Raw genomic sequence first — 23,817 nt, forward strand, 5'->3', positions numbered from 1 at the left:
CATTGCTTGTTGCTTTTACATCCATGTATGGATGAACCCCGGCAGGCATCTGCCAATAAAAAGGGTACATTTTTGGAGGGCTTGTGAAAAGCCATTGATTGTTGATTTTACATCCATGTATGGATGAACCCCGGCAGGCATCTGCCAATAAAAAGGGTAAATTTTTGGAGGGCTTGTCAAAAGCCATTGCTTGTTGCTTTTACATTACATCCATGTATGGATGAACCCCGGCAGGCATCTGCCAATAAAAAGGGTACATTTTTTGAGGGCTTGTCAAATGCCATTGCTTCTTCTTTTACCACCTTATATGTATGAACCCTGGCAGGCATCTGCCGCCAAAAATGGTTAATTTTTGTACCTTTTTTAACAATGCATTAAGCATACAACATGCACAAGTGCAGTGGTTTCTGTTAGTTATCACTGTGTCCCCTCCGTTTTCCTATAGCCATACATGTTGGCGTAACTTTGACACTAACTTTGCCTTAAAGACAGCTCAAAAGTACTTGGATACACTCATGGGTGACCTAAGAGTGTTATACAGGGCTTCTAGGGCTTTTAAACAATGTTATACACGATTTTTAGGGGCTTTCTTGAATTACAGGTTCGGTCAGAACTAGTTCGGTCCGAATCAAACTTTTTCATGAAATTCGGCGAACCAGCCGAACCAAACTTTTCATAAGTTCGCTCATCTCTAATTCTAATCTTCGATTTGGCAGTAAAAGTCTAGGAGAAGGCAGTAAAATCTAAAAACACTGCTGTATAGCAGTCCCAGTAACAGGTGAAAACAGCCAGTGGCGGATTAAGTGTGCCATGAGAACCGGGCTGTTGGCACAACATGGGACTCCTCCTTCTCCCTTACACGTAATGCAACCCCCCTCAATCCCCTTTTCCTTTGCGAGACACCTAAACAACGCTTTTCTTCTTTGAAGTTTTATTAAAACGTTAAGGCCCCATGCACACGAACGTAAAAACGCCCGTAATTATGGGCTGTAATTACGCCACATTTTTACGGGCCCATGGACTTCTATTGGCTTACGGGAAGATGCCTGTGCCGTTGAAAAATATAGAACATGTCCTATTTCAGGCCGTAATTACGGCACGGGCAGGCCCATGTCTATGGGGCTCCCGTAATTACAGGTGACTACGTGTGTGCACCCGTAATTACGGGAGCGTTGCTAGGCGACGTCAGTGAATAGTCACTGTCCAGGGTGCTGAAAGAGTTAAACAACCGGAAGTAACTCTTTCAGCACCCTGGACAGAAACTACCGATCACAATATAGATCAACCTGTAAAAAAAAAAGACGTTCATATTTACCCAGAACTCCCTGCTTCTTCCTCCAGTCCGGCCTCCTGGGATGACGTTACAGCCCATGTGACCGCTGCAGCCAATCACAGGCTGAAGCGGTCACATAGACTGCCGCGTCATCCAGGGAGGTCGGACTGGATGTCAAGAGAGGGACGCGTCAACAAGACAACGGCCGGGTTAGTATGAACTTCTTTTAGTTTTACTGCGGAAAGGGCTGTCCCTTCTCTCTATTCTGCACTGATAGAGAGAAGGGGCTGCCGATTAGTGCAGTGCAATTTTGCAGCGAAAACGTGCCCGTAAATACGGGTGGAATACTGGTGACACCGGACCCGTATTTAGGAACAAAATACGTTCGTGTGCATGAGGCCTAAAACAAAGAATGTTAATAATATTTTTTTTCAAATGTTAAACCGTAGTATATGGACTTAGATGTGATCAATAATAGCTCAATCAGAGACACGCAGGACCTGTTGTCACTGAACCCATCAGTCCCGCGGACTTGACCGATACAGGTTTTAGTGCTAGATATAGCTGCTCTGTATACAGGATACAAAGCGGCTATATCTGAAAAAGTTATTTTTAAAAGGTTTACATAGCCTTTCACACATCAAATAAAACATTTTAATAACTCTCTTTAAAGTGTAACTAAACTTTTAAAAAACCTTTTGACAAGTTATAGTGAAATGTCAGAAGTTTTGATTGGTGGGGGACAAGCGCTCTGGACCCCATGATCTCATAAACAACAGGAAGGCTCAGGTGAGTGTTGTGCAGCTTTTTTTCTGATCGCCATTCCTCCGAGCAGTGTATGGTCGCAATAGAAAGTCTATGAGTCCACTGCGCTATTGATTCCACCAAAAAAACAAACCTTATGGAACGGAGACAAAAGGAAACCATTTGCAACGGAAACATTACTTTTGAAATCAATGGTTATGTAAAAGGAAGCTATGGTTTCCATTTGCCTTTCCGTTGATGGGTTCCTCCGATGGAAAGGTCTGAGAGAAGCCATCAAGGGAAACCCGTCGCAGATGTGAACACACCCTTACTGTATCAATAATGCAGTCAATTCAGAAGGTGGTGTACAGAGAACTGCATCGCTGATTTCTAGCATGTCCAGGAGTGTTGCAAGCCCGAAAGAATATGTCCCCCCTCTCACACAAAAAATGATCTATATACAATTATTAAATCTTACCACTATACCAGATAAAATACTATTACTGAGCACAACTCGCTATTATAAGACCAATATTGGCAATAATAGCACAATATAAGGTCCAAATAATACCGCCACACCATAACCACACAGTGACTGAATAATACCCCCATACTATTACTGAATAATAGCCCCACATCATAACCACATAGTGACTAAATCATACCTCCATACTGTTACTGAATAATACCGCCACATAATAACCACATACTGACTGAATAATACCCCATACTGTTACTAAATAATACCTCAACATCATAACCACATAGTGACTGAATAATACCCCCATACTATTACTGAATAATACCGCCACACGAAAACCACACAATGACTGAATAATACCCCCATACTGTTACTGAATAAGGCCCATGCACACGACCGTGTTCGGTCCATGATATACCGTCCGCATGTCGGCCGCATTTCCCGGACCGAACATAGTGCAGGGAGCCGGGCTCCTAGCATCAGAGTTATGTACGATGCCAGGAGTCACTGCCTCGCTGCGGGAAGACTGTCCCGTACTGTAATCATGTTTTCTCCATGGGACGGTAGTTCCGCGTGGGGGGGGCAGTGACTCCTGGCATCGTACATAACTATGATGCTAGGAGCCCGACTCCCTGTACTGTGTTTGGTCCAGGAAATGCGGCCGACATGCAGACAGTATATCACGGACCGAACATGGTTGTGTGCATGGGGCCTAATACCGCCACACCACAACCACATAGTGACTATATAATACCCCATACTGTTACTGAATAATACCGCCACACCATAACCACACAGTAACTGAATAATACCCCTGTACTGTTACTGAATAATACCGCCACACCATAACCCCATAGTGACTGAATAATACCCTCATACTGTTACTGAATAATACCTCCACACCATAACCACATAGTGACTGAATAATACCCCATACTGTTACTGAATAAAATACACTATACAGTGGCATAACAACCGCTGTAGCCCCCATGCCCGGAGGCTCCGCTAGCAGCTGCTATGGCTGCTACAGCGGTAGCGACGCCACATTCAATAGCGTCTGCGTCCTTCGGCATCTCCCTGCTCTGCCATAGGCTACTGTACATAGTGGCGTAGCTCTATGGGTCGCAACGTTCGCAATTGTGACCAGCCCCTAAGCCTGGGGGGCACACAGGGCCCCCGTAGCCACACCGACCATGCTAGTCCCGCTTCCTGAATGCTGGAGCATGAAGCTGACGGCTCCTTGCTCCAGCATTCACTCTGCCGTGAGCGGCTTGGCGTAGAAGGTGCAACGTTGTGACAGCTATGGTTGTCATTATACAGTGAGGGCAGCTATGGGGGGCATTATATTGTGGAGGCAGCTATTGGGGCATTATACTGTGTGGGGGCAGCTATGGGGCATTATACTCTGAGGGCAGTTTTGGGGGGCATTATACTGTTGGGCTGCCATGTGTGGCATTATACTGTGGGGGCAGCTATGGAGGGGCATTATACTGTATGGGGCAGCTATGAGGGGGCTTTATACTGTGGGGACAGCTATGGGGGCAATTATACTGTGTGGGGTGCAGCTATGGGGAGCATTGGGGTAGCTGTGGGGGGCATTATACTGCGTCGGACATTATACTGTGGGGGCTGCTATGGGGGGCAATATACTGTTGGGGCAGCTATGGGGGGCATTATACTGTATGGGGTAGCTATGAGGGGGCATTATACTGTGGGGGCAGCTATGGGAGGCATTATACTGTGTTGGGGGAAGCTTTGGAGAGCATTATACTGTGGTGGTCAGCTATGGGTGGCATTATACAGTGGGGGCAGCTATGGGGGTATTATGCTGCACGGTGGAATTTGTTTGGACATTGTACTGCATGGGGCATCTGTGTGGGCATTATACTGTATGGGGGCATCTGTGTGGACATGATACTGTATGGGGGCACTGCCTACAGGAAGGGTTGTAAAGTACTCTCTACAGGGGGGCTGTATAGCACTGTCTACAGAGGGGGCTGTATAGCACTGTCTACAGGTGGGGCTGTATAGTACTGTCTACAGGGGGGGGCTGCATAGCACTGTCTACAGGAGGGGGCTGTATGGCACAACTTACAGGGGGGGCACTATCTACAGGGGCGGGCTGTGTGTGGCACCCAGGGGAGGGGAGGGGAGCCCAGTCAAAAGTTTGCCTATATGCCCCAAACCAACAACAAGTTCAGTCGTTAATCCATACTCTAGAGAATTTACGGGACTTTACAGAAGGTTTGGTGATAGTAGGTGGTGACTTTAACATAGCTATAGACCCACTGCTGGATACTTCCAACAGAACTTCCTGTATCTCCTTTCCCTTATTAAAAAAGCTTAAAATGTGCCTTAGGCATCTTGACTTAGTAGACATTTGGCGACTACATCACACTTTAAAGAGAGAGTACACTTTCTTTTCTCACATACATAATGTCACGAAGGGTCTGTGGACCAACTGGTCCATACCTCCTCGGCGGTATGGCAGCTGGCCAACAGGGCACAGGTCAATGCCTATAGTTCGTGTAGGTACCTGTGGCAGCTCGGACAGGCTCAGCTTGGAATAGGCAGCAGGTAGACGTCAGGTGCGGTGAAGCAGGTCAGGCGTGGTATAGAGCACGGCACGACTTTGGCTCAGCACAGTACTCGAACATGATAGTATTGAATGCAGGGAAAAGGAACACACTAGGAGACCATTGCATAGACAAACTAGGGAAACAACAACAATGCTCAGGCATCAAAGCAGGGGGCTGGCCCGTCTTATAGTCCAGGGTACTCACGGCCTGATGTTCACCAAAGTCTGGTGTGCGCACTGCCCCTTTAAGAGCAGGCACGAGCGTGCGCCTTCACCCTACAGGATCCATCTGAGGTGAGTGGAATCGAGCGCTGGCGTCTCCTGAGGAGGAGGCTGGGGCCAGCACTTGCCGACTTGTGGCTGCGGCTGTCAGGGGGAGATTGGAGCTGACAGCCCGCAACCACGGACATGACACATAATTCCTACCATAGGTTAGCATATTTGATTCTCTCAAGTATCTGACCTCTACATCCTCCTCCCATATAGGCCCTATAACCTTGTCTGATCATGCCCCAGTATCAATATATATTTCCATTACTAATTTATCCCCAAGGTCTTGGTCATGGTCTTTGAATGATACCCTCCTTGATATTCCTAAATACTTTGAAACTCTACATGCCTCACTCTGAGTTCTTTGTACGTAATGAAACCCAAGAGATTTCCTCTCCTATTTTGTGGGAAATACATAAGGCTTTTATTAGAGCGGAACCAATAGTGTCGGGTACTAAATGTACCGCTGAACTAAACTCTATCTTAGCCCAAATTTCGGCTCTGGAATAAATAAGTATATGCTCTAAAGCTTCCACTACACAACAAAACCTCACAGAAATTAGGAATAAGCTGAAGAACTTTCTTACTATCAAGTCTGCCAAGTTGTACCACAGGAGTACTTTTAAATTCTATACACACAGAGACAGAGGTTCGAAAGTTATGTCCACTTTGATTAAAAGAATGACAGATCTTTCCTTCCTTCAGGAAATTAAAAAAAGCTCTGGTACCTCAGCCTCTGGCATATATAGGATAACAAAGGAATTCCTTGAATTTCATTCAGCTCTGTACAACTTGCCAGACGACCGAAACGCGGATACACGCACCACAACGTTCCTGGACTCTATCTCACTTCCCTCTTTGTCCACAGATGAAAAGCTCTCTCTCCTTGAACCCTTTACTAAACAAGAATTGCAGGGAGTGCTTACATTTATACCCAATTGTGTCACGGTCACAGGGTATGTAGACCCACTAGGCCGCTCCGCCGTAGTGGAGAGGCAGTTGACCCGGTCACAGTCTATACGAAAGTCTATAGTAGTTAGTAACACTTGGGTACCTGAACTCGTCCAGACAGTGGCTGTGGCTTCAGCATGGATGGAAGCCGGTTCAGCAGGTAGCGCCAGACGTGGCGGGCAGTATCCGATGTGGCAGAAGACACTGGACGTGGCAGAAGACACTGGACGTGGCAGAAGACACTGGACGTGGCAACAACAGCAGGTGCAGTAGACACGACTCGAAAACACGTGTAGGCACAGGAACAAGAACAGCACGGGATACAGGAACAGGTAACGGGGCACGGGTAACAACAGGAAATTTAAACACGAAGGGACCATTTGCAAGACAGACTTGGGATAACTAACAATGCTCAGGCAAGGATCAGAAGGGCTGGGGCCTTCTTATAGACCAGGAAATCATACGCTACAGTATACCCCTCTTCTTGGGGCCAGAGTGAGAGAGGACATTTTTAATGAGGGCAGGAGCACTGAGGTTCTCTTCCGGCTCCCAGGACCTCTCCTCAGGACCAAACCCTCTCCAGTCCACCAAATAGAAAGTCCTTCCTCCTACCCTTTTGCAGTCCAGGATCTCCCTCAGCTCGAACACATCAGAAGAACCGCTGGGAGCAACTGTGGAACTAGAATCTTGCTGTAGCGGTTCAGGACCACTGGTTTCAGGAGGGACACATGAAAGCAGTTGGGGGTTCTGAGGGTAGGAGGCAGCCGAAGCTTATAGGAGACGGGGTTTATTTGTTGCAGAATTTTGAAAGGACCAAGGAAACTGGGAGCAAACTTGTATGAAGGCACCTTTAAACAAATGTTCCGAGAGGATAGCCAGACTTTGGTACCCGGAAGATACTTTTCTCTTTGTAACTGCCTTTCGCTTCATGCGATCGACTGCCAGCAAAATAGAGGACCGGGTCTGTTGCTAGATTTGAAGAAAGTCCCCATATGCAGAGTCAGCAGCGGGTACCTGAGATGTAGTCGACACTGGAAGAGGGACTCTGGGATGTTAACTGTACACAATGTGAAATGGAGTGGAAGTGGTGGATTCACTTGTGTGGTTGTTGTACGAGAACTCGGCCCATGGAAGAAGTTGTACCCAATTATCCTGCTGTAAAGAGATGAAGTGGCGGAGACAATTCTCCATGATCTGGTTGATCCTCTCAACTTGCCCATTGGACTGGGGGTGATAGGCCGAGGAAAAGTCCAATCTCACATCCAGGAGTTTACAGAGAGCTCTGCAGAACTTTGAGGTAAACTGAACCCCTCGGTCGGACACAATGTGAAGAGGCAAGCCATGCAAGCGAAAGATGTGTTGAATGAAGAGACTCGCCCTGTCGGGGAGCAAGGGTAGGCCGGTCAGCGGGATAAAATGTGCCATCTTAGAGAATCGATCCACCACCACCCAGACAGTGTTGCATCCTGCTGAGGGGGGAATGTCTGTGGCAAAGTCCATCGCAATGTGCTGCCAGGGGGCATTGGGGACAGGCAGAGGTTGAAGCAGGCCGGCAGGCTTGGAATGTGTAACTTTGTTAGAAGCACACACCGTGCAAGAAGAGACAAAGTCCAAAACATCTTTAGGTAGGGTGGGCCACCAGAAGTGACGAGCAATCAGGTCTCGGGTTTTACGGACACCAGGGTGCCTAGCCAGTTTAGAACTATGTCCCCAGCGGAGAATTCTTCTCCTATCCGCCAACCGAACAAATGTCCTCCCCGGAGGGATGTCTCTAACCCGCAGAGGATTAGCAGTGACAATGCAGGACGGGTCTATGATAGTCTGAAGGGACTCTACCGTGTCTTCCGTCTAAAATGATCTGGACAGGGCATCGGCCCTCACATTCTTGTCAGCGGGACGGTAGTGGAGCACAAACTGGAAATGGGTAAAGAACAGCGACCACCTGGCTTGACGGGGATTTAGTCGTTGAGTGGACTGGTGGTAGGTAAGGTTCTTGTGGCTGGTGTAGACCAAGATGGGGTGAGCTGCGCCCTCTAGAAGATGTCTCCACTCCTCCTGAGCAAATTTGATGGCCAGTAACTCCCGATCTCCAATAGAGTAATTGCGCTCAGCAGAAGAAAAAAGTCTTGAGTAGTAGCCGCATACTACTGCCTTTCCTTTGGAGCTCCTCTGGAACAGAAGTGCACCTGCACCAACAGAGGAAGCGTCCACCTCCAATGAGAACTGCCGAGATACGTCAGGATGATGGAGGATCAAAGTTGAAGTGAAGGCTTTCTTGAGGCTAATGAATGCGGACTCTGCCTCTGGAGCCATTCCTTGGCGTTCACACCCTTCATGGTAAGTTTAGAGATGGGAGCCGTCAGAGATGAAAAGTTCGGAATAAACTGCCGGTAGAAATTGGCAAATCTCTTCATATTATTCCACTTAATGCAAAATCAACATTAAGACCATTTGGCTTAAGGGTATTGAGCCTATTGATCCATTGCAACTCCCTAGTTTTTAGTAATCTAGTCCTATTGCCACCTCGTCTCGAGGGGGGTATATGATCCAAGATCCAAAATCTTAACTGTTGTTCCGTGTGGCTTATATCCGAAAAATGTTTAGAAACAGGCAAGTTCAAACGCTTTTTCCTAATCGTATACCTGTGTTGATTCAATCTAATTTTTAACTCAAGTGTGGTTTCACCCACGTATAACAAATGACAGGGACATTGTAGAACATAGACAACAAAGTCTGTGTTACATGTTAGAAATGTCTAATCTGAAAGATTTTTTTGTGTGATGGGATGTGTAAGAGTGGAGACTTTTAGCATCAGACTACAATTTACACAATTCAGGCAAGGGAAACAACCAACCTTGGGTTTTGCAAGGTATGTTTGTCTAGTGGGTTTAAGAGACCCCATATCAGTTTTCACCAATCTATCCCTAAGGCTTTTGGATCTGCGGTAAGAGAGTAATGGGTATTTGGAAAATTCAGGAATATGTGTCAAACAATTGCTCAACATAGGCCAGTGCCGTCTAATAATATCTGTTATAGCCTTACTTTGATCCGTAAATGTGGAAATAAATGGAATCCGATCCATTCCTGATTTAGATTCTTTAGGTCTAAGGAGTATGTCCCTATCAATCTGTGCCACTTTTAACTTATGTTTATTCAGTACTCTCGCTGGGTTTCCCCGAGTACGGAATCGATTAATCATGGTATCGAGAGTCCCAGTGGCGGTGTCTATGTCACTGACTATTCTTTTGACTCTCATCAATTGGCTCATTGGTAAATTCTCCACCATCCTACGTGGATGGTTACTGCTGTATAAAAGTAGATTATTACAATCCGTAGGTTTTGTGTAGAGCTCAGTAATAAAGACATTGTTATTAATTTTGACTAAGACATCCAGAAACTGAATCTCAGTGTCTGACTGTACCAATGTAAATTTGATCTTATCATCATGTATATTAATGCATGAGAAGAAGTCCAGAAGAGTATCGTTATCACCTGACCAGATCATGAAGATGTCGTCTATGTAACGCCACCACTTGATAACATGTTTAAAGTGGTGGGATCCATAGACGAAAGCCTCCTCAAATGATCGCATAAATATATTGGCGTAAGTGGGGGCAATATTTGACACCATCGCCGTACCTTGTAACTGAAGATAAAAGTTGTTACCAAATAAAAAGTAGTTCATACTTAAAATAATCTCAAGTAATTGTAGGAGAAAAGTGCAGCAGTCAGGTGTGTAATCAGATGAATCGAGAAAATTGTTGACAGCCTGTATACCCCTAGTGTGGTCTATCACAGTATATAAATTGATGACATCAAAAGATACCAATGTGATTTTTGTATCAGAGGGTAGAATTAATTCATTAAGTTTGTTTATGAAGTCGGATGTATCCCTGATATAAGAGGCAGCCCCAGTGGCATATGTTCTTAGAATCTTATCCAGAAAGATGGCAATATGGCAGATAATAGAGTCTATCCTGAAACAATGGGTCGACCCGGAGGGTCAACTAGGGACTTATGTATTTTTGGAAGTATATAGAGTACAGGGGTTCTAAGTTGTGTAATATATAGATACTCTGCCAAATTGTCATCTATGATTCCACCCGTCGTAGCCTCATCAAGTATATTTCTGTTCTTCCTACCAATCTCAAATTTAGGGTCATATGTGATCTGTTTATATACTGTATTGTCGTTAAGCTGTCTCATGATTTCTCTAAGATACATGGTAGTATCCATTATCACCACTGCCCCACCTTTATCAGCTGGTTTTATAGTAATATCAGTGTCACTAGCCAATTCCTCTAATGCCTTGGACTCCTCTACAGTTAAATTAGGATGAATACATTTAAATCCATTAGTACAATTCGTCTTAAGATTCTCAATTTCCCCTTTTACAGCTGTAACAAAAGCATCTACAACCGGTAAATTAACAGGGGGCATACAATTACTCTCTTTAGAAAGACCTAATTCTTTAAGATTTAATTCAGAATCAATATTTCGATCAGATACAGGTTTACCAGAGAACCAATTTGGGCCAGTTTCAATTTCATGCATGGGGATATCTGCCCATTATTTATACTGCATGTATTTGATATCATTCCTGTGTGGTTCATATCTATATACTTTTGTATACCCATATGCTTCCTGCCTTGTAGGACACTGTGATGCTGCATTGTATGCTTTATTTTTAAATCTGTTTTGTCTAATATATGTTCATTAATAAAGGAAAATTTTTATTTTTTCTAACAATTTTGTGTTAATTTAACCTCATCTGTAGGATATAATTCGTTTCTTAATAGACAACTGGGCGTTGTAAAGAGAAGTGTATGACGCTGACCAATCAGCGTCATACACTTCTCTTCATTCATGTCCATTTGTACTCAGCACAGCATGATCTCGCGAGATCATACTGTGCTGTCACATACACCCACATTATCTTTACTGAAGTGTCTTGAGAGTGAATAGACATCACCTCCAGCCAGGATGCGATGTCTATTCACACTCCCAACACATCGGTAAAGTTTTTGTGGGACATACTCACACAGCACTGCGAGATGACGCTGTGCTATGCTGTGATTAAGTTCCACACAAACTTTACCGAAGTGTCGGGAGTGTGAATAGACATCGCATCCTGGCTGGAGGCCATGTCTATTCACTCTCAAGACACTTCAGTAAAGTTAATGTGGGTGTATGTGACAGCACAGCATGATCTCGCGAGATCACGCTGTGCTGAGTACAAATGGACATGAATGGAGAGAAGTGTATGACTCTGATTGGTCAGCGTCATACACTTCTCTTTACAACACCCACTTGGTAAAAAGGTAAAAAACGCCCTGTCTATTAAGAAACAAATTAGCATAAATCTAAAATTGTGCATAACTTGCTAAAAAATTATAATTTTTCAAAATAAAAACCACTGTTGTTATCTACATTACAGTGCTAATCAGATTATGTAGGAGATAGGGCACTTATAATGTGGTGACAGAGCCTCTATAAATGTTTTGAAGCACCACTGCAGGAAAAATGAAGCTTTACACAGTTCTCATTTAAGTCAATTTGCTGATTGTGTATTGTACAAATGAGGCTAGGTTCACACCTGCGTTGGTGTGTTCCGTTGTTCTGCTCCGCCAGAGTAGCAGAACAAGGAAATAACAGAACCAACGGTTCCATTGCACAACGGATACCGCCGGTTGCTGACGGAACCCATTAAAATCGGGCTCTCTGTGATCTTACCGGACACAACAGTGCAGCATGCTGCGCTATTGTCTCCGGTAAACCCCGGCAAACCCTGCCAGAACTGCGACGGAGGCCCCTAACGGAGCCTCTGACGCAGATGTGAACATAGCCTGAGTTGTACAAAAACTTATATCAAATGCTAACACCCTAAAATAAAACCAATAATAAAATGTGCACCCCACTTTTTGTTTTAAAAAAAAAAGGCAACAAGCAGAAGGTAAATATAAAATAATCACTATTGCCAAAACTGCACATAACATGTCTCTCATGCTTCTTATTAAAAGGAGTGCTTTCATATTTGGGGGCACAGGATTTGAACTGACTACAATGTTTAGTTATTATAGCGGAAACAGATGTCTGAAAAGTGTTTTAGTAACTACTCATGTTTATTAGCTTGTAAAAGAAAAAGTAAGAACTGCAAAACTGCAAAACAATTCATAAAAATTGTGATCTACAAACTGGCTTGAGGCAACAGAAATGGCTGAGCTTTGAATCTATTTTTTTGTTGTATGCTGAATAGTAATATAGTTTGTCCAAGGTGTTATTCTGTGGGAGGACAGGCATATTTCTAAGACATGACATGTCATTTGTCCAAGGTAAATAAATAGCTTTTGCCATAGTTAGAACTAAAGTGAAATTTCATGAAGTCTACCTTGCCATACCTACAAAGATTACCAATATGATTTACAATTTTATAAGCTAGAGTTTTAAGAAAAATGCTGGCTACACCGCAGCAAAGAAACAATAAATTTATTATACAATGCAAAATTACAGTGCATTCGGAAATTCTTTAGACTCTTTCACTTTTTCCACATTTTGTTAAGTGGAGGCCTTGTGCTAAAATAAAATAAAATCCAGGTTTTCCCCCATCATTCTGCACTCAATACCCCATAGTGACAAAATAGAAACTTTTTAGAAAATGTTGGAAATTTATTAAAAATGAAAAACTCAAAATTTGCATGGGCATAAGTATTCAGACCCTTTGCTACGTCACTTGAAATTTAGCTCTGGGGGCCTCCGATTTCTCTAGATCATCTTTGAAATGTTTCTACACCTTGATTGGAGTCCACCTGTGGTCGCCCCACAAAACGAAAAAAATCACGGGAGAAGGGCCTTGGTGAGAGAGGTGACCAAGAACCCAATGGTCACTCTGGCTGAGCCCCAAAGATCCTTTGTGCCTTTGGCAGAAACTTCCAGAAGGTAAACCATCACTGCAGCACTCCACCAATCTGGGCTTTAAGGCAGGGTGGCCAGAAAGAAGACTCTCCTCAGTAAAAGACACATAAAAGCCCATCTGAAGTTTGCAAAAAAAGCCCCTAAAGCACTCTCAGACTGAGAAACAAGCTTCTGTGGTCTGATGAAACCAAGATTTAACTTTTTGGGCTCGATTCTAAGCGTCATGTCTGTAGGAAACCAGGCTCTGATTATCACCTGTCCAGTACCATCCCTCCAGTGAAGCATGGTGGTGGCAGTATCATGCTGTGGAGTGTTTTTCAGCTGCTGGAACAGGGAGAATGGTCAGGGTTGAGGGAAAGATGAATGGAGCAAAGTACAGAGATATTCTTAATGAAAACCTGATCCAGAGAAATCTGGACCTCGGACTGCGCTGAAGGTTCACCTTCCAACAGACACTAACCCTAAGCACACAGTCAAGACAACACAGGAGTCGCTTAGGGACAACTCTGTGAATGTCCTTGAGTGGCCCAGTCAGAGCCCTGACATGAACCTAATCGAACATCTCTGGAGAGACCTGAAAATGGTTGTCCACCGACGGTACCCATCCAACCTGACAGAGCTTGAGAGGATCTGCAGAGAAGAGTGGCAGAAAATCCCCAAATCCAGGTGTGCAAACCTTGTGGCATCATACCCAAGAAGACTGGAGGCTGTTATCACTGCCAAAGGTGCTTCAACTAAGAGCTGAGTAAAGGGTCTGAAAACTTATGTCAATGCAATATATTAGCTTTTCCTTTTCAATAAATTAGCGAAGATTAATAACATTCTGTTTTCACTTTGTCATTATGGGATATTGAGTGCAGAATGATGTGGGAGAAACAAGAATTTTAATTTTATTTTTGCACAACGCCTCAATATAACAAAATGTGAAAAAATGTAAAGGGTCTGAAGACTTTCCGAATGCATAGTATAGTCAATTTACCTACTGCCCTGCTCCTGAATTATACAATCTCTGTTCCTGTGTTCCGGTATCCAAAATGGCCGCTGCTGTCTCAGGCTTTCATATAGAGAATTACTTTCAAAGATTGAGACACGCCCCTTCCATTGCCCTCCGATGGACTGGCGCTAATGATGTTGGCCCTGTGTCGGCACTGTGTCCAGTAGTGCTGACGCCATCACCACAATAGGTTTGAAAATTAATCCGGATTTTCTCTGGGCAGTATATGCTGTGAACTTTACTGCAGCGTATACGCCCTGTGTGAACATCCGCTTACAAGCTCAGTGGATTCATAATCTTTAATACACACTTTAATGAAATTACAAGAAAAATTATTTATTTGTTGAAAGTAGACATATCAGTTCCCTTGTGAGTCACAAGAAATAAAAGCATAATTATGACTTTGTTAATCTTAGCTAATCACCACTTCAAGAAAATGATTACACTCTTTCTTAGTACTACATTTTCATTTGGTCCATCATACAAGTAAACTACTCTTATTTTCGTTCAAGCAGCACTAACTCATAAATCTTTTTCCACAGATTTTTCCATGTTTATTTTTAGATAATTACTTTGTTTTCTACATCTGTCTTCTTAAAATTTGCGCTTAAAGGGAACCTGTCAACAGCATTTCACCTACTTAAAGAGGCTCTGTCACCACATTATAAGTTCCCTATCTTCTACATAATGTGATCGGGGCTGTAATGTAGATTACAGCAGTGTTTTTTATTTAGAAAAATGATCTATTTTCACCAAGTTATAACCTATTTTAGCTTTATGCTAATGACTTTCTTAATGGACAACTGGGCGTGTTTTACTTTTTAACCAAGTGGGCGTTGTAGAGAGAAGTGTATGACGCTGACCAATCAGCGTCATACACTTCTCTCCATTCATTTACACAGCACATAGTGATCCTGCTTTGTTCACTATGTGCAGCCACATACACACTGTCACGAAGGGTATGTGGAACTACTGGGCCGTACATCCTTGGCAGTAAGGCAGCTGGCCAACAAGGAGCAGGTGAAAGTCTATAGTTCGTATAGGTACCTGTGGCAGCTCAGACAGCAGCAGGGCAGGCTCGGCTTGGACTAGGCAGCAGGTAGACATCATGCGATGTGAAGCAGGTCAGACACAGCACAACACGTCTTTGGCGCAGCACAGTGCTCGACCAGGATGGTATGAAAATGCAAGGAACAGGAACTGGAACAGGTACAGGAACAGGAAACACATTAGGAGGCGATCACATAGACAAACTAGGGAACACAACAACGCTCACGCATAGAACTAGGGGGCTGGACCCCTCTTATAGTCCAGGGTACTCACGGGTCAAAGTTCATCAACAAGGTCCGGTGCGCGCGCTGCCCCTTTAAGAGCGGGCACGAGCGTGCGCGCGCACCCTACGGGATCTGGCTGAGGTGAGTGGACGCGAGCCGATTAGCTTTATGCTAATGACTTTCTTAATGGACAACTAAGTCATTAGCATAAAGCTAATATAGGTCGTAACTCCGTCAAAAATGATTGTTTTTCTAAATAAAAAAACACTCCTGTAATCTACATTACAGCGCCGATCACATTATGTACAAGATAGGGCACTTATAATGTGGTGACAGAGCCTCTTTAACTCTACTCACCCCTCGCTGGCCGCTGCTGTCAAAAGTTCATTGGCGTTCTCCCCTCTTCTAAACCCCTCCACCAACCATACATAACGATCTGCAAACATTTTGCTCCTTTTATGATAATAATCCAGCAGTCTTGTTCGTTCCTCTTCTTATAACTGGCCGGCTCTGAATGCCAAAATCTCATCTGAGTTAGCGTGCATGTGCTCGTCAGGTATGGTCCAACACCCTTCCCTGCTTCGTCTGGGTCTCAAATTTAGTTACTGTGCATGCGTTTCTATGGTGTCCGCTGTGCACACGCACCAGAACAGGACATCGACGCACAAACGCAGAATTTCGTGTGTGCTGGGGGAAGGCAAAAAGCTGTCAATCTAAAGTAAGGAGGCGGGCTTAACTCAGAAAAACTTGAGGAATGAAGATATGATTCTTTTCGAACTACGATGTGACTCTTTTATGCTCATTAGCATACAGCACGGGAACACTAAAAAACGAAATACTAAAGGTACAGACCCTACTTAGAAGATAATTATAGGTCACATAAAAATTATTTTTAACCCACTTCCACCAGGTATTGCTGGTTTAATAGGTGAAATGCTGGTGACAGGTTCCCTTTAAGAACTGCTTGACCTAAACTAAATGTTATGATAGCCACTCTTGACAAAGCCATTAGCCGACTTAAACAGACTTAAAGCGACCCTGCGGTCTCAGGACAAAATTAATAATGTGATGGGGTATATGGAGTAATATTACCTGGTGCCCTCCAGTTGCCTCCCTCTGCTATGGATCCACTGTTTACGACCTCCTCTGTTTTGTCTCAAAATGGCCGCAGCGCTTCTTAGACTGAGTCTAAGACACTCCCTTTGTTCACGGATTGGACAGAACTGCTTGCCAATTCCAGAACAGTGGAAGTGTCTCGACTCGTAGTCTAAGAAGCGCTGCACCAAATTTGGGAGAGCACAGAGGGGACCGTAAAACGTTGGATTTATGGCAGAGGGGCACAAATGGAGGGCATCAGATACTATTGCTCCATATACGCCATCATATTTAAAATGTTGTCCCGGGTCTGGCGGGTCGGTAGAAAAGCGTATTGATAAGTATCGTTTTATTAGTTTAATTGTATTAAAACGAAATACCTTATTTCTAGTTTTAGCATAAGCTTATTTTTTAATTTATAAGTGCCATCTAGTCATTTTTGACTCCTAGCAACTGTATGGATAGTGTTTCTTCAGAATGTCCTATCTTCTGCTTGAGAGTACAGACTTTTTAGGGGCATATTCAGAATTCCTTCGATTGTATCCAACCATCTCATTACTAGTCGACCTGTTCCTCTTTTACCTTCAACCTTTTCAAGCATGATTGTCTTTTCTAGTGAAATTTGTCTTCTTATCTGTCCAAAACCAGATCGTTTCGGTCTTGAGAATTGTGATTCCATTAAAGGTTAGGCCTGATCTGGTTGATGATCCAAATGTTTTTTTTTCTATTCTGCCACGGTACTTTTAGAAGTCTTTGCCAACACAAGAGCTCAAAAGCATCAAAACATATCCTGTTATTTCTATATTGATGGATCCCCTGTCGTTAATAATTGATCCAATTAGGCAAAAGTTGACTTCTATGTCTTCTCCATTAAATCTAAAGTCAGATATGTTAGCTGCCTGTCAATAGAACCAGTGTTTTCTTCATATCTAGCTTCAGACCTCCATTCCCATTTTTTCTTTAACTTTACTTATAAGGGTCTTTAGGTCTTCTTCATATTCAGCTATAAATGTGGTGTAATTGCCATATCGAAGGTTGTTGATCCTTAATCGTCTTCCTCCAGTCCTGTCTCTCTTATTATGGTTTTGGCTTACAGGCTGAATAAGTATGGTGAAAGTATGCAACCTTATCTAACTGTTTTGCATCTGAAGCCAGTCTGTTCCAGTCTGTTTTTTTTTCTATTTTCTATTTTCTGTCAGGAATATGGCTTCCTGGCCGATGTAGAGGTCCCCCATAAGAACTCTTTACTGTAGTCAACATAGCAATTCCTTTTTGTATTCATTGCCTCCTTCAATTATCTAGCATGCATGTGGAAAGATGTCTCTTGCCCCTCTTCCTTTTCTGAGTCCAGCTTCTATATCAGGCTAGTCCCTTTCAATACATGGTTCCATTCTGCACTAAATGATCTGAGCATAATTTTACTGGCATGTGCGATAAGTGAGATTGTATGGTAGTTCGCACATTCTTTCAAGTCTCCTTTTTTTGGAATTGGGATATAAACTTATTTTTCTTCACTTGCTTGTAGTTATTCTGCTGCAATGCCATCATCTCCAGTGACTTTTTCTTTTCAGCAAAGAATTCAGAGCCATTCTGACTTCATCTTCTAACACTAAGACCCTATTCACACCTGCGTTCGACATTCCGTTGTTCTGCTCCGTCAGAAGAGCAGAACACCGAAAATGCCGGAAGGGCAGGCCATGTTGAACAACGAAGACAACCGATATCCGATGGAACCCTTTGACTTTAATAAGTGGCGTCGCGTTTTAGTCAGGGTGTCCGTGGATTTAGCGGAAACAATAGCGCAGCTTGCTGCGCTATTGTTTCTGATATTTTTGGTGGAATCTGCAATGGAGGCCCCTAACAAGCCTCCAACGCAGATGTGAACAGGGCCTAAAAGTGTTTTTTTTAGCATAGCTGACATAATTAAGTGGGTCTTCCCTTTTTATGTCTTTTCTGTAAAGTTCCTCTGTGTATTTCTTCCACCTTTGCAACATCTTTGTCTCATTTGTTAAGATTTGTCATTTTCATCTTTCAGCATAAACATTTGAGGCTGAGATTTTTTCTTAATCTCATGAATCTTCTAGAAAACAATCCTTTTTGGAAAATAATCTTATTTAAAATTATGTTGTCAAGCAAAGTACATCCCTGGTTACAGATGGTCTGCAGAAAGTGGGAGTTTGTCACTTCACTGCCTGTCTATAAATTAGTCTATAAAGACAGGATGAGGGAGCAGGAGGAGGGAGCACAGAGAGAGTGAGTCACACAAATGCTGAATACAAGTCTATGGAGAGGGTAGGGATAAGCAGGAGAAAAAAAGCAAAAACCAGAATAAGAAAGACACAGACATGCTGCAAAGATTTCTCTGTTACCCTAGTGCTGGTTTCTCAAGTACACTACCCAGTACTGCTGTATAATCTTCTCCATGCTGCTCCAGCTTCTATATATAAATATATATATATATATATATATATATATATACATATATATATACATATATATATATGTATATATGTATATATATATATATATATATATATATATATATATATACATATATGTAATATATATGGATAAGAGAGCAGAATTCTTCTCTTCTATGTGTGCAGTGTATCGAAGACTTGATAGCAGTTAGGCTCCGCCCACTAGCACTGAGGCAACTGAGAATTAGAGATACAGTCTGCAGAGGGAAAAACTGCTAAATAATGCAGATTACAAGTCATATAATGGCCAGAATTACTGTTATTCCGCATGTACGCACATGATAGCTTATTCTGAAAAGTCATCTGAAAAGTAAGGTACGCTTTAAATTATAGTGGAAATCCATGTCAGCTTATAGCTGGCATAGATTTCACTTTCTGGTACATGCGACTAATGTATTAAGAGCCCTGCACTTTTTAATAAAGTAGTCACTTTTTACTTTTGCAGGCTTCAGAATAAGTCTATAAAACGCCAGTCTTAGTAAATCTGATCCAGTATATTTTGAACTTGTTCGATTGGAAAATCGGAATCGGAAAGAGATGAGCAGATAGACAACTAGTCAGTGGTGAATGCTGAGGTCAGATTTAATCATTCCTTTATTAACATGAGAATAATAATGCTCTAGTTTCACTTCAGATCAAATAAATCTTTCGTCTTTTACTAAAGATTTCCGTGGAGAGGACCAATTATGAATTTGTTAAAAAAATTTGATTCCTGGTGCTGACTGGACTTTTGAAAAAAAATGGAATAATATTGTGCATTCATTTCTAAACTGCTGTCTAGACATAAAAAGCGAATATGTAAACCGTAACTTTATTTTGCATGTTCATGTTTCCACAGATTATTCATAGTTGGGCTCAACATGAAAACTTTACTAAATACCTCATGCAGAATGGAAGCTAGAAAATCATATTATTTTCAGCATTGAAGCATCTTCGTTTCCTTTCTACTTTTTGTTGTCATTGTTAGTACTGTGAGAACCATCTTCAAGATGAATTTTTCAACAGATTACAACAACCAGTCAACTAATGAATCATTCTTCCAAAATATGGACAAATTGCTGCCAATAGATGAAGGCTGTACTTTGCCATTGGCAATCATTTTTACATTATCTCTGGCATATGGAGTTGTTATCATACTTGGACTCTCTGGAAATTTGGCTCTTATTATCATTATTTTAAAACAAAAAGAGATGCGCAATGTCACCAATATTCTTATTGTAAATCTCTCATTTTCTGATCTTTTGGCAACAATAATGTGTCTCCCGTTTACTTTGGTTTACACCCTGATGGATCACTGGATTTTTGGAGAAGTAATGTGTAAGCTGAATGACTATTTTCAGTGTGTTTCAGTCACAGTTTCTATTTTCTCATTGGTCCTAATTGCTGTTGAGCGTCATCAACTCATCATAAATCCTCGTGGCTGGAGACCAAATAACAGACATGCTTGTTTTGGAATCACAGCAATATGGATTGTAGCCATGGCTGGTTCTTTGCCTTTTATGATATACAATTCTCTAACAGATGAACCGTTTCGGAATATAAGCATTGATTCGTACATTGGAAAGTACGTGTGTGTACAAGAGTTCCCAAAGGAAAAATTCAGACTTTCATATACAACTTTGCTATTTGTTGTACAGTACCTTGGACCACTCTTTTTTATTTTTGTCTGCTATACAAAGGTAACATTTTCGATTTCTTGTAGCATTGCCTTGTTTTTTGCTTTGTTCACTTTCTACTTTGCTTCTCTAGTATACAGTACCTGTTTTTAGCTGAATCGGTTTTATTCTAGATACAGTTTACATGTCTTATTACAATTCATTACATGACTCTCTTTTTATTGGTTTGCTCTTATTTTGTTTTATACAATGTTTAAAATTACAATATAGGGCTGATTTCCAAATTCTAGATGTCTGAAGATGCCATGACATTTCTTAAAGAGGTAGAATGGTTTCAGCTATTTTATTATATACTTTCTTTATCGTTTTCTCATGGTTTTCAGCTTGTAGTCATTCAATGGGAACATTCATTGTTTATTTCCAGTAATGAAAAATGTGTACAGGTCATGTGATGGACACAAAGGTTCAGGACTCGTTACAAGATATGGCTCTAATAACTGTACTATAGTTGTAATCCGTCTGCACTCGTGTGATAATCCCAAGACCATGGATAGATCTTTATCCACATGTTTTAAACATTGACGGTCCCCTTGAATGACTGAAAACAGAATTTCAAAAACCATGAGGAATTGATATAATTATATTGAAAAATTTTCTTCTCATTATACATAAATATATATTATACATAAATATAGTACATTCCTAAATGGTAACACAAATTGTACAAAAGTTAAAAAAAGTTTTGCCTAAAGTAGTCAGTACATTCTAATTAAAAATGGATTAATAATAAAGGCACTTAAAAGTAAAGAGTGCAGGTCCATAAACCACTGGGTACCTTCATATGTGAAGATATATCTAAATAGAATGACTAATATGGATACATTTCAGATTTTTTTTTCTTTCTTTTTAGATTTTTCTCAGATTAAAAAGACGGAACAACATGATGGATAAGATGAGAGACAATAAGTACAGATCCAGTGAAACAAAGAGAATTAACATCATGCTCTTTTCCATTGTGATTGGATTCGCTTTATGTTGGCTGCCATTTTTCATCTTTAACTTGGTATTTGATTGGAACCATGAGGCACTTGCAATTTGCAACCATGACTTGTTATTTTTGATTTGCCATCTGACAGCAATGATCTCCACTTGTGTTAATCCAATCTTTTATGGTTTTCTCAACAAAAACTTTCAGAGAGACCTACAGTTCTTCTTTAATTTCTGTGATTTTAGATCGCGAGAAGACGATTATGAAACTATAGCTATGTCTACCATGCACACCGATGTTTCTAAAACATCTCTTAAACAAGCAAGCCCAATAGCATAAAATGGATGATGAAATGCCACTATATTGGCACTAAGTGTGTTAGAAGTATGTATCCCCAATAAGCACAAATCCATTACATGAGACTTAACTATCACAAGTCAATTCATGAACATTGGTGTTTTTGGAACCTGTGAACACTTGCATTGTATCTGGACTTTTGAAGTTCTTGCATTGTTATGCTTGTATCTTCAACACATTTCAGTATATGTGATTTTGTATATTTGCACTTAATGCCATATCATTATACAATAGCATTCTGCGGCAATGTGCTACTACTCTGTTCTTGTGGGTTAGTGTGGCTTTTGGCACTAAGAACAACAAAAATACACTGATCACCAAAACTGTGAATGTTACAATATTTTATATTTTACACTTAAGCTTGTACTATTAATTATGACCACAGTATATCAGACGTGCTATTTATTAATTGTTACTTTTTCATAGAAGTGTACGGAAACATATACAAGTATATTTTATAATGCATTATTAAGGCACTGCTTCATAGCTATATGCTTGAATATTTTTTTTTATTTTAATATACACTGCATCTGTAGTAGTGCCAGGGATAACAATATTTTAAGGAACTGTGCCTTAAAGTTTATACAGTGAGAAAATTAGTATGTGTGTATTTCCTCTATAAAGGACTCAGATATGTTGTATTACTGGTTTAATTCCCATTAATGTTGGTGGTAATTGTTTTCATGGCTGTTAATCCTAGACAATTTTCTTAAAGGCTAGGTCTATTTAATTAAAACAATAAATATTAAGCACCACTGAGCAATTATAACAACTGTATCCTACTGTATCTGCTGCCCTGTCTTTGCTTACTGTCCTGATTAGAAGATACAACCAAAGTAACATTTCCCCAGTATTAATTGGTTTCTTACTCATCACTGGGTGACGGAAAGCTCAGCTGCATCATCCATGGAGCTGATACTCACATCTTCATTCCTCTGATGTATCCTATTATTCCAAGCCACCAAAGAGAAGGCAGCTGAATCATGGAGGAGCAAATGATGTAAGCGGTAGATACAAAAATACAGGTAAACATTCCAAACTACCATTATCATGTAATATACTTAATTATTATGATGTAGAAATATGTGGATGTTGCCTTTTCTGGACACATCCTCTACTATAGACTTGTAGTTATTTTGTATCCTTCTCTAAGATGGCATAAATAAGTATAAAAGGTCTGATTATATCTTGTGTATTAACTTAAAGGCATGGTGTCGCCCCAAAAACATGTTTTTTTTTTAAAATTTAAACATTTAGTGTGTGGGTGATAAAACATTGTTCAAATTTTTTTTATTTTTTTCGCGAGTCAGGAAATATTATAAATTTTTTCAAATTTATAATACTACCCATTTTTGGTCACTAGATGGAGCTGTTTGGAGCTAGTTCCCAAAATTGCAGCATTGCAACATTGGGTTAAAAGCTATCGCTCTAGTGAGCGCTCAGCATCCCCCCCCCCTCCTTTATCCTGGCTAGTGCCGGGATAAACGAGGGGTTTGAAAGGTTTAACCTCCTACACTGTGTGTCGCCATTTTTTGAGGTAACCCACAGTGTAGTAGGTTTACATGCAGTAGTAAACACACACAAACACTAACATACATTGAAATCGCTTACCTGCTCCTGCCGCCGCGGCCCGTCCGCTCCCTTTGCTGCCGCTGTTCCATGTGCACTTGTCCGGAAGCCGCGACCGGAAGTAGTAATATTACTGTCCGGCCGCGACTTCCGGTCCACAGGAAAATGGCGCCGGACGGCGCCAATTTCGAATAGGACTGTGTGGGAGCGGCGCATGCGCAGTTCCCACACAGAC

At 41.7% G+C, this 23,817-nt stretch overlaps 1 protein-coding gene and 1 non-coding gene across 3 annotated transcripts in view; both read left to right on the forward strand.

Annotated features, from left to right (window-relative positions):
* NPY1R (neuropeptide Y receptor Y1) overlaps nt 1-23,211 on the forward strand; it is a 95,425-nt gene extending 72,214 nt beyond the window's left edge. For both annotated transcript variants that reach the window (XM_075849673.1, XM_075849672.1), the window contains exons 2-3: nt 19,891-20,731; nt 21,579-23,211. In XM_075849673.1, the coding sequence (XP_075705788.1) occupies nt 20,042-20,731; nt 21,579-21,995 (1,107 nt within the window). In that variant the 5' untranslated portion in view covers nt 19,891-20,041 and the 3' untranslated portion in view covers nt 21,996-23,211. The remainder of the gene's footprint in view (nt 1-19,890; nt 20,732-21,578) is intronic.
* LOC142722510 (U5 spliceosomal RNA) lies at nt 19,667-19,780 on the forward strand. The gene has a single exon (XR_012874806.1). It is a non-coding gene; the product is annotated as a U5 spliceosomal RNA (small nuclear RNA).
* Nucleotides 23,212-23,817: the final 606 nt, after the last annotated feature.

Source organism: Rhinoderma darwinii, chromosome 1, assembly GCF_050947455.1.
Source record: "Rhinoderma darwinii isolate aRhiDar2 chromosome 1, aRhiDar2.hap1, whole genome shotgun sequence".
In the NCBI taxonomy this organism is placed as follows: Eukaryota; Metazoa; Chordata; class Amphibia; order Anura; family Rhinodermatidae; genus Rhinoderma; species Rhinoderma darwinii.